Source organism: Chiloscyllium plagiosum, unplaced genomic scaffold (genome assembly GCF_037043375.1).
Source record: "Chiloscyllium plagiosum isolate Xiang-an unplaced genomic scaffold, Cpla_swu_hap1 HiC_scaffold_19, whole genome shotgun sequence".
NCBI classification, from domain to species: domain Eukaryota; kingdom Metazoa; phylum Chordata; class Chondrichthyes; order Orectolobiformes; family Hemiscylliidae; genus Chiloscyllium; species Chiloscyllium plagiosum.
Genome location: NW_028270157.1, coordinates 24,945,340 through 24,957,455, shown reverse-complemented (window position 1 = coordinate 24,957,455; position 12,116 = coordinate 24,945,340). Strand labels below are relative to the sequence as shown.

General features: G+C 40.9%; 1 protein-coding gene across 1 annotated transcript in view; it reads right to left on the bottom strand.

The window, feature by feature from the left end:
* The window catches only part of LOC122559395 (CD82 antigen-like), a 54,482-nt gene that overhangs the window by 15,741 nt on the left and 26,625 nt on the right, over window positions 1-12,116 (bottom strand). The window contains exons 4-5 of the mRNA XM_043708842.2: window positions 7,374-7,446; window positions 5,881-6,011 (exon numbers count right to left, since the gene is read on the bottom strand). Coding sequence (XP_043564777.2) covers window positions 5,881-6,011; window positions 7,374-7,446 — 204 coding nt within the window. The remainder of the gene's footprint in view (window positions 1-5,880; window positions 6,012-7,373; window positions 7,447-12,116) is intronic.

Here is a 12,116-nt window from a genome sequence, read left to right as displayed (position 1 = left end):
CTCCATTATCCATTGAAAAATGGCACAGGCTGATGATACCCCAGATAGCAGTCTTATATACTGGGACAAACTCTCATGGGTTTTAATTCTAGCATACCTTTGGGAATCCTCATCTAATTGCAATTGCAGGTATTCTATGGTCCATGTCCAGTTTCATAGAAGACAGCGCCCTTGCTAGTTTTGCATTTAATTCCTCTCTGCGATGAATTGGTTATTTATCCAGCTATGAGAAGCAGTTTACTGTTTGTTGAAAATCCCCACATAAGCAAACCAACCTGTCAGACTTCACAATTGGTACACCAGTTGCTGCCCATTGTGTGAACTGGACTGGTTTGCTGATTCATTTGCTTTCCAGGCTCCTGATTTCTGTGTTTACTTTTGCCCATAAGGCTAATGGCACTGGGCAGGCCTTGAAGAATCGTGGATTTGCTTCCTGGTAAATGTGCAAGGTCACCTTGAGTCCTTCGATAGTACCTAGACCTTCCTGTCAAACTTCTGAGTATTTAATTAGGACTTCACCCAGGCAGTTACTTTCTAGTTAGAAAATGTTGAGCCAATCAAGGTGAATCTTTCTCAACCAATTTTGCCCCATCAGGCTTGGGCCTGAACTTTTTACTACAATCACCGGTAATTGAACCAGCTGTTTCTTATAAGAGACCAGAACTGAAGTTGTACCCTTAATCTGTAAAGGTTTCCCAGTTTAGGTTCTCAGTCTAGTTGAGGTCTTATGCAAATGTAAGGGTTGGAGTCCAGAGCGAATTTTGTTTAAAAATTGGTTCTGCAATCACTGACTAGAGTGTGTTGCTGGAAAAGCACAGCAGGTCAGGCAGCATCCAAGGAGCAGGAGAATCAACGTTTTGGGCCAGAGCCCTTCATCAGGAATGAGACTGGGAGCCTCAGGGGTGGAGAGATAAATGGGAGGGGTGTGGGACTGGGGAGAAGGTAGCTAAGAGAGCAATAGGTGGATGGAGATGGGATAAAGGTGATAGGTCAGAGAGGAGGGTGAAGCAGATAGGTGGGAAGGAAGCTTGACAGGTGGGATAGGTCTCCGCCCTCACCTCGAACTCCAGCCCCAGTCCAGGTCCTAGCTTCCATACCACCTTGAACTCAGCCCCACCCCAGGTCCTAGCCCCCATCCCTACCATGTCCTCACCATTCTCCCAGACCTCCCCCTCACTGAGAATAAACATTTAGTCCTCAGCAAAGGCCTCACCTTTATCCCTCTACAGTCCCAGATTAGTGAGTTCGACACACGCTGCAACCTTGAATGTATCTTCCGTCCCCTCCTCCTCTGTGCCTATCTTTTTAACCAAGACAACCGCCCACCCACCAAGGACCCCTTCTCCTGTCTCCAACACACCCCATCTACCTGGACACCCCGTGCTAGCCTGCTACCCGCCCTTGACCTCTTCATTTCAAACTGCCGCCGTGATATCGACTGCCTCAACCTGTCCAACCGCCTCCCCTACTCAAACCACTCGCTCTCACAACACACAGCCCTCCACTCCCTCCGCTCCAACCCCAACCTCACCATCAAACCAGCGGACAAAGGGGGTGCAGTGGTAGTTTGGTGCACTAATCTTTACACCGCTGAAGCCAGGTGCCAACTTGATGACACCTCCTCTTACTGCCCCCTCGACCATGATCTCACCCTCCATCACCAAACCATCACCTCCCAGACCATGCACAACCTCATCACCTCAGGGGATCTCCCACCCACAGCTTGCAACCTCATTGTTTGGGAACCCTGCACTGCACGATTCTATCTCCTTCCCAAGATCCACAATCCTGACTCCCCCGACTGACCTATCGTTTCATCCTGCTCCTGCCCCATCTCCCTCTACAATGATACTGTCCTAACCCCCCAGTCCAGGAACTCCCACCCACGCCCTCCACCTCCTCCAAGACTTCCGTTTCCCAGCCCCCAATGCCTCATCTTCACCATGGACAACCAGTCCCTCTACACCTCCATCTGCCATGACCAGGGCCTCCAAGCCTTCCGTTACTTCCTCTCCTGATATCCCCACCAGTACCCTTCCACTGACACTCTTATTTGTTTGGCTAAACTGGTCCTCACCTTTAACAATTTCTCCTTCCAATCCTCCCACTTCCTCCAGACAAAAGGGGTAGCCATGGGCACCCGCATGGGCCTCAGCTATGCCTGTCTCTTTGTCGGTTACGTAGAATATCCATCTTCCGGAGTTATACTGGTATCACTTCTCACCTCTACCTCCTCTACATTGATGACTGCATCAGTGCCACCTTGTCCTCCCACAAGGAGGTCAAACAATTCATCAGTTTCACAAACACATTCCACCCAGACCTCAAATTCACCTGGATCATCTCTGACACCTCCCTCCCCTTCCTGGACCTCTCCACCTCCATCAATGATGACCGACTTAACACTGACATTTTTTACGAACCGGCTGACTCCCACAACTACCTGGATTACACCTCTTCCCACTCTACTTCCTGCAAAAATGCTATCCCGTATTCCTAATTCCTCTGCCTTCGCCATATCTGCTCCCAGGAGGACCAGTTCCACCGCAGAACACACCAGATGGCCTCCTTCTTTAAAGACTGAAATTTCCCCTCCCAAGCTGTTGAAGATGCCCTCATCCACGTCCCGCACCTCCGCCCTCAAACCCCACCCCTCCAACCCCGTAACAAGGACAGAACCCCTGTGGTCCTCACCTTCCAACCCACCAACCTCCGCATAAATCACATCATCCGCCCACATTTCCACCACCTCCAAACGGACCTCATCACCATGGATATATTTCCCTCCCCAACCCTATCCATTTTCCGCAAAGACCACTCCCTCCGTGACTACCTGGTCAGGTCCACACCCCCCAACAATCCACCCTCCCCTCCTTGCACCTTCCCCTGCCACCGCAGGAATTGCAAAACCTGCGCCCACACCTCCTCCCTCACCACCATCCAAGGTCCCAAAGGAGCCTTCCACATCCATCAAAGTTTCACCTGCACTTTTACACATGTCGTTTATTGTATCAGTTGCTCTCGATGCAGTCTCGTCTACATTGGGGAGACTGGACACCTTCTCGCAGAGCGCTTCAGGGAACATCTCTGGGACACCCACACCAATCAACCCCAACGCTCCGTGGCTCAACATTTCAACTCCCCCTCCCACTTTGCCAAGGACATGCAGGTCCTGGGCCTTCTCCACCGTCACTCCCTCGTCACCCAACGCCTGGAGGAAGAACGCCTTATCTTCCATTCGGGACCCTTCAACCTCAGGGCATCAATGTGAACTTTACCAGTTTCCTCATTTCCCCTTCCCCCACCTTACTCCAGTTCCAACCTTCCAGCTCAGCACCATCCTCATGACCTTTCCTACCTGTCAATCTTGCTTCTCATCTATCCGCTCCACCCTCCTCTCTGACCTAACTCTTTTTCCCACACCTCCATCCACCTATTGCTCTCTTAGCTACCTTCTCCCCAGCCCTACACCCTCCTCCCATTTATCTCTCTACCCCCGAGGCTCTCAGCCTCATTCCTGATAAAGGGCTCCGGCCTGAAACGTCAATTCTCTTGCTCCTTGGATGCTGCCTGACCTGCTGTGTTTTTCCAGCAACACACTCTCGACTCTGATCTCCAGCATCTGCAGACCTCATTTTCTCCTCTGCAATCACTAATAAAGCTGCATTGGTAACAACCTCCATTAGAACTGGGTGATTATTTAATCATATGTTTATTTTGATTGGTTATGATTTAGATGTTAATTTAACTGTTTGAAACCGGATTTCGATGGACTGTCCAGTGTGTGCACTCTCCTGGATACAGCCTATGAGTTCTCTAACTCAATTAAAGCCGAGTGGAACACTTTTGCTATCTTAAGTCCACATACTAGCAGCAACCACAATGGCTGGCCTGGATCCTGAAGCAAATATTATCCGTTTGGCTGAGGCTTGGCCTTGTTTTGGGTTTTGCTGAGGGCTGACTTAGAGACCCTCTGTTCAGCTATGCAGTTGCCTTCACTCAAGTGGTGTTCTCTGAACTTAATCAGCCTGGTGAAAGTGTTCATTTACATCGATATATCCTGTAACCCATATGTTCTACTTGCCAATGGCAAAGCCAGTTATAGTGCCTGTTTGAAATTCAAGTAATGCCTGGTTACATTATTAATCCCACATATCAAACTGTCTCTCAGCATCTCATTAAGGAGTTAAACCAAAGTCACATGCCTCTATCTTAACCTCATCAGAAATCCTGACATGGATTCCCCTGGTTCCTGAACTGCCGAGTGAAACTGATAGCATCTCAGAATTTGAAGATGCTTGGGATTGTAATAATCCCTAACCAAATCCCTTGACTCTTGAAAGGTTTCAGTATCTGGCTCCGCAGGAAATCTTAGGCTTCTAATAACCAAAATATCTGCAGGTTCACAAGCTGTTAGGAGAATTATTTGTTGTTTTTCATCTGCCCCAATGTCATTTGCCTGGAAAAAAATAATGCATTCTTTCCATATTGAGCCCAATCTTCAACAGCAGGATTGAATGAGTCATGTTTCATAAAAAAATGGCACAATGCCAGAAATATTTACCCTAACTCAAAGATGACTGTTACAGGTAAATTTCTTCAGAAGCATATTTTTTTCTCTCATCACCACTGAAACAACTCCATGGAGGTTGGTATCCAGTCACAAAGTCACCCTTCATTGACATTGCATAGTATTTGACACTGGTCTGGCTTCCACAAAGCCAGTTGTAAGAGTGAACTGAACCCTGGATGCACCTCCTTATATCTGTCAGCTAGAGCTCCCTTAGTGGACCAGATTAACAGCCCCAATCATGGAACTCATAATCTTTGAGGTCCACCTGGCTGACCTCATTACAATCATTATAGTTTCCTGGATGTATGTTTGCTCGCTCAGCTGGAAGGTTCATTTTCAGATGTTTCATCATCATACTAGGTAACATCCTCAGTGAGCCTCCAGATGAAGCACTGCTTATGTTTCCTGCTTTTTATTTATATGTTTGGGTGTTTCCTGCTTTCTATTTATATGTTTGGGTTTCCTTGGGTTATAACATATAAATAGAAAACAGGAAACACAAGCAGTGCTTCGTCCGGAGGCTCACTGAAGATGTTACATAGTATGGTGACGAAACATCTGAAAATGAACCTTCCACCTCAGCAAGCAAACATGCATCCAGAACCTCAACCTGAGCTACAAATCTTCTCAAAACTTGCTAACTATAGACTCCTCATCCAAACCATGCTTCAGAACACCACTGAGTTGCTGTGATCCACAGGTCCTTAAAAACCTGCTTGTTTTCATGAAAATTGCAGAGTACTAGGACATGTCTATCTCCACAATGTGGGATAGCACTGTCATCTCCAAGCATAGGGCTGAATTATCTTAAGGCCAGGAGCCTTGTTTTCAGCTTGAAGATTGTGTCAGAGGCTGAACTCTATAAGGCCTGCTCCCAGCATGTTTCATGAGGTGGAAAATGGGGATTGGAAAACAAGGGGAGCTGAATGGTAATGGGTTCCATATTTTATATCCGTGATCCATGTGTAAATATGCCCACATAAAACCACAGCTGCCTCCATTGTGTGTGATGGAAAAGACACCTTGTGTAGATTAGATCAGGTAGGAACTGGTCTAAACTTTGTGCTATTCGTTTGTGTTCCCAGAAATCCTGCCATTAAGCAAAAACCCAAAGCTTCAGGACATTCCTTCCTAAATCGATTTGACCAGTTGTGCATTGCCCTGACTTGGTGTTCCCAAGTCAGGAGTAGAAAATCAGGTTATAATGTCTTTACAATACCAACATGTACATGTTATTGTGAAAAAGAGGTTCTACAGAAATGTTTTTTGCATTAATGCCAGGATGTTTTGAAGTATATTGGACTTACCGGAATAAACATGCATTTCACTTCTTTTATACTTCCTATACATCCCACCAAACACGCAATGGCAACAGTATTACCAATGGCAAGGAAACAGTAAGCACTAATGCTTAGGATATCTTGATGGTCTGCAGGCACTGAACAGTTGAGAAAACAATAAATGCAGAAACTCAGAATATGTTTCTGCATTGTTCAAATTGTATCAAATATCTAGTGAAATAAAACTTCAACCATTATTATAAACTATTATTGACAAGTTTCAAACAAACTAGACTTTTAAACTCTGATTTTTTAAAAGTTAACATTCATATTAGAATGTTAGAGTAGTAAAACAAATACATAGATAAATTTTCAGCAAACAACATCATTGACTGTTGTCAGCTCAGAAATTTCTAATATAATCATACTAACTGTTTAATAACATGAACAGAAAGGACTACTTGATCAGCAATTATTACTTAGCTACATACTACAGTCAGAAATATACAGTACTTTTTGGAGTAGTACTCTTCATATTTTTTACTTTGGTTTTATTTAGTAGTTGCTGCTTATCAGGTTGCTGCTTGTCACAAAATCATATTTAAAAATACTGTTGGAATGGTGCGTAATTACAATGTAGAAGTAGTCCTCTTCTATTCTTTTTTATATTTGCATTAGATTTTTTTTGTGCTGATCCAACATTGTTGGAGTACATTCATATAGATTTGTTGTGAGTTGAGGAGTAAATACATTATTTCAATGTTGTGAGTGGAGCAACAATAAAATATGCTTCCAAACAGATAAACAGACAAATCTCTGTATTTTTAATAACATTAAACCCAATGAGTAAAAGCCAAACAGTAAAACATTGGCAGTATATGTTTTATAACTTATGCATTTATCTTTTCTACTCAATGCATTATTTAACTTGTCAGTCCTTTAATGCCACATGTGTGGGATGCAAATTCTTTTGGGATTCTCTTCCACATGACAGTGATCTGACAGCTCAGACGTTTTGCTTTTACTTTCAACTACTTGGGTAGTTCCATTTTGGCCACCTTCCCTGAACGTCTCCACTTTGATCTCATCCAATTTCAGGTGAGATCACAGAAGAAAATGAAACCTAATGGTCATTTCTTTTCCAGTGACTTTCATATAAACTCAGAATTATGCTAATGTTGTTAATACAGATCTATGATGGATGTTACTTCATGTCCATATATCATTTTGTTTTATTATTGACAGCATATATTTTGGAATGTTGAGATCGAGAACATAACGTCTTTGGGTCCATGGTATTTCACCTTTTCCTGTTTGTAATTTTTCATGAATATAGCAATAAACTAAACTATAATTGAAGTATGGGTAAATATCTTACACTTAATTGCAGTCAATTGTTTTAGTATAAATATTGCTACTGTCAAACAAGAAGCTGTTAAAGGCTTTATCTCTTCTAATTTTCTCTCATCTGTAAATTAATTTTCTCCAGTGTCGTATGTACAGTTACAAAAAGTACTCACATAGTGTGCCAATAAAGCTGTTCTCATCCCATAAGATCCAAATGCCACATCCAAAAATGATTGCTCCAATAATCTGGAAAAAGGTATACAGTGGAACATGTCAAAGCAAAAATATCAGGAGAAGCTTTGTGATTTATTTTGTGGAGGTCTATAGAATGACTTAGTTGCACTTGTCTGTAAAATTGTCTTTACTCTTTTCACTCAAATGAACATAAGAAGCTCAAAGACACTTTTTTAAAAAAAGAAATAGACACGACATCTCCTTTACTCTTTTGTTTTCATTTTTTTCCTTCTCCTACAAGAACAAAAATAGATGAATTATTTTTCTCCGGACAAGCTGTGAAATAGAAGCATTTAAAGCAGAGGATCAACCATATTTACTTAGGTAGTCTAGCATTACGGTTTGATGTATCCTGGCAACCAGAGCACAAAGCATAATGATTCATGAGATTGGAATTTATTAATGCATTGGAAATGGTCATTAAATAGGAAGTGAAGGAACATTTAAGCATAAGTAATCTTAATATTTTATTTGACATGATGATGAGGATTATCAACAAGAATATTATAAATCAAGCAATGGACTTCAGAAGAGCACTTTTTTATCAAGCAGGAGAAGCTATAAAATATTTGTTTTGAAATTATAGGCTGAAATGGTTTATGTTTGGAGACATGAAGGATCCAGATGAAATCCATGCCACTTTTGGAACCATTAGATAATATCTATTAATGTCAAAATGACTCAGAACATAAATAAAAGCATAAAGCAAATGCAAAAGGAATTTTACACAATGTAGAGTGTACAGAAATTAAATAAATCAAGTTCATGAAGGCAGTTAACAAGGGCTACTGAGACGAAGAGTGGAAGTTTATTAAATAAACTGAAATTCATAAAGGACACTAGAAAGAAAGTTTTTTTTGTTGTGCTTGTACCAGTTCAAAAAGGCACAGCTGGCACACTGATCACAAAAAACATCAGTACATTCAATTTCCAAATGTATGGTGCTAGATCCTTAAAACATGTTGATATATTGTGACAAAAAGAAAATGTATAAATTAAATTAAAAATATTGAAAACCATGTAAAACATAAGCTGCTGAAAACAGATAAGCAATAAGATGCAATTTTGTAATACATCGCAAGATCATTGAAGAGTTAATGATAGGACAAAGAACTTGGCAAATATATTTAAGCGCTCACTGAGTCTTGGGAAATACCCAAGCATTGGACGTTGGCCAAGATTCATGTGGAACTTTGATAAAGTTTTCAATATGACTGTGGAAATTCTAAGTTAGTAAGCCTGACAAATTGAGAAGCCACTGAGATGCTATGACTTTAAAAGATGTATTTTGTCCTTTTTTATGAAGGTTGAGACAGAGATACTGAGCAGTCTATTCAAAGCCAATAAAATAACAGCTTGTGAGGCTGGGGGCTTTTTTTCAAAGTTGGAACAATAGAAGCAGCCTGAATGGGTGGGGTCAAGGTCTCAAAGAACTAGGATTTTTAATTTTAGCTTTCTGTTCTTGCTGGGGTCATGAAGCTGGATGCAACACTTTTATTCCTCTGTTAGAGCTAAAATTTGGAGTTCTCTTCCTACTGCTAGAATTGCATATGAGACAATCTACTTTGCAGAATTTTCCTTTGCTAAGGGTGTGTTTATGGGCTGTTACTATAATGGAACAGTTAGTTAGTAGTTAATATATCTATTAATTTATTAAGCAATTCAATAGAGTTACAGTTAAGTCAATTATTTTCTTTTTGTTTTATTTTGTCTATATTTTAACTGTAGACTAAAAATAAAGTGTGTTTTACTTACTGTCAAGTAGTTTGACCAATCTAATTGCATTTGGAACACAACACTTATACTTGCCTTTACATTAAAAACATGTTACAATCTAGACTATCTTCGTAAAATTTGTCGAGAAGGTTTGGACTGGTCCATTATACATTGGGGCTCTTTTCAGAATCAAAATCTTTAATTCCAGGTTGAGTTTAGGATTTTGGACTCAAAGGCAGCCAGTAGTGAGTAATGATGTTTTGTATTTTGGGTGTTGAATTCAGATAGTTTAAACAGGGTTTGCCTTGTGTAAATGGCTCTTTCACTTTCTAAGAGTTTCCTGGGGGTGGAAGATGTTACTTCAGTTCTTACAGAGAAAGTGAGCAAGGCACAGCTTTTGGAATTGACAGACAAGTTGAGGTTGTGGTTGCCTGTGTCTGTGAGGGAAGGGGAAATAATTGCAGCAATAGCTCTGCATTTACAATATGCCAGGAATGCAATCAGAATCATTGGAGATTGCTAAACTTCAATTGCAAATGAAGCAGCTTGAATTAGATGCAATGGTGAGGGGAAAAGGAAAAAAAGAAACAATAGCCTTGGCAGAACAAAAAGAAAGAGAAAGGGAAATAAAAAATTAAATTGCAATTAAAAGTAGAGGAAAAAGAAAAGGAAAGGATGGCTCCCAGAAGGAAGGGAGAAAGAGAGACTCTCTGAACTTGAGAGGTTGGAACTGAAAACTCCAAGTCAATTTAAAAAGACTGAAGTTGAGCTGAAAGGTTGGAGTAGTGATTGAGGATAGTGACGGAAAGCAATCCTATCATAGCCAAAGGCATGGTGGGAATCTGTTTAAATATATCCAAATGATGCCAAAGTTCAACGAGAAGGATGTAGAAGCCTTTTTCATTTTATTTGAGAAAGTGGCTAAACAAATGATATGGCCTGTAATCCTGTGGGAATTACTGATCCAAACAAAGTGGGTAGATAGAACTAGTGAGGTATTTGCATTAATGAGGTATTTGCATCTCTATCAGAGGAGGTATCTGGAGAGTGTAATGAGATGGAAAATGCCATCTTAACTCCGTATGAGCTAGTGCCTGAAGCCAAAACAACTTTAGCAATCTATGGAGAGAACCTTGTTAAAAGAATATTGAGTTTTGAAAGGATCAAACAAACTAATTTTGATAGGTGGATAAGGGCATTGAAAATAGATCAAACATATGTTGGTCTTCGAGAGACAATTATTTTGGAGGAGTTCAAAAATTCACTTCCTGAAGTAATGATAGTTCATGTGGAAGAGCAGAGAGTTAAGATGGCAAGATTAACAGAGAAATGGCAGATGATTATGAGTTGGTTCATAAATCAATGTTTGGCTTCGAACATCAATTTAAATTTGTGAGGGGTAGAAATTAGGACAAAGAGAAATCCTCAGGTGGTAAGAGAAAAGGTGAACTCGTTGAAGAGAGGAAAGATAGTTTTCCACAGGACAAAAAGGAAACTGATGCAGGGAAAAGAGAAGTAAAAAAGCTCAGGTGTTTTCACTAATAAAGTGGGCCACATGAACTTGCAGTGTTGCTGGGTTAGAAAAAGCACTGGGAAGATGGATTTGGGAAAACAAAATAAGCCAGTGAGATTTGTTAAAGTGTTAAAGGAAAGCATAGTGGAAACTGAAAAGCTGCAAACGAATGTACAATCTTGGTTGAGAAGTAAATGCCAGATCTCTTTAAAGAATTTACTTGCATGGGTAAGGATTAATCATATATGTCAGGAGGAGTAGATGAAGAAATTACATTTTTAAGAGATATGGGAGCAAGTGAATCTATGATGGTGAGAAATGAGGAAATATATAATTTAGAAGGACTATTGCCAGAAAAGATGGTACTACATGGAATTCATGGTGAGGACTACAATGTTTCATTATCTAAGGTGAGATTCTGGTGAAAGTGGGGAAGTGGTGGTGGGACTAAGGGAGTTATAGATACACTGAACAATCCCATTTGCTTGCACTTGGCCCTTATCCCTCTAAACCTTCCCTAGTCACATATCCTGGATAAGTGTTAAAGAAAGCACTGATTCGACACTGACCTCCCCCACACATGATCCTCATGAATCCATCACCCAATGGACTGAAACACATCCCACCTTCACAAGGTCCAACTCTGACAGCACTGGACCTAATACCCACCCAACTTTCCACAGCCGGCCCTGACTGCACTGAACTCAACACGCAGCCCCACAAACTATACATCCACAAGACCTTTCCATGACCCTGCCCTGACATGAATGTAATGGGCCTAACATCCGTTCCACTTTCCCATCGCCCTGCTCTGACTTGGCTGGAAAATCAGGCAACTTAGGTGTTACAGGAAGCATATCCTGGGATTTTTCCTGACTGTGAGGTAACAAGGTCTCAAAGCCATGGGATGAAATAGGAGGAGAAATCAAGGATTAAAGATAATTCAATTATCAGAAATGATGTTTGCTCAAAAATTGAGAAAAAAATAAGAACAGGTGAAGGATAAACTGGATATTTTTAGTTCAGAGAAATTAGCTGAATTCCACCAGAAAGAGGAAAAGCTAAAGGAAAAACAGAAGAAGAATCTGAGTGTACCCCAGTATTTTACTATTTAAAAATTAAATCTTGATGAGGAAATAGAGAACATAACATATTCAGGTGGATGAGAAGTGGGCAAAAGATTATCAAGTTGTATTACTGATGAAGTATAGAAAGGAGGTATTGTGGGTCGCACATAATCTCAAACACTTACGTTTAAAATAAGAAAACACTTCGGCTCTAGACTATCTTCTTAATATATGTTGAGGGAATTTGGTCTGGTCCATAACAATGGTGAAGAATATAACCTGGCTGACCACCACCAAACTGCCTCTCTAAGATCAAAAGTTTGAGGAAGAATTGGTCCAAATATTAAAATGGTGAGGAATGAGCAAAAGTAGACACTATAAGCTAA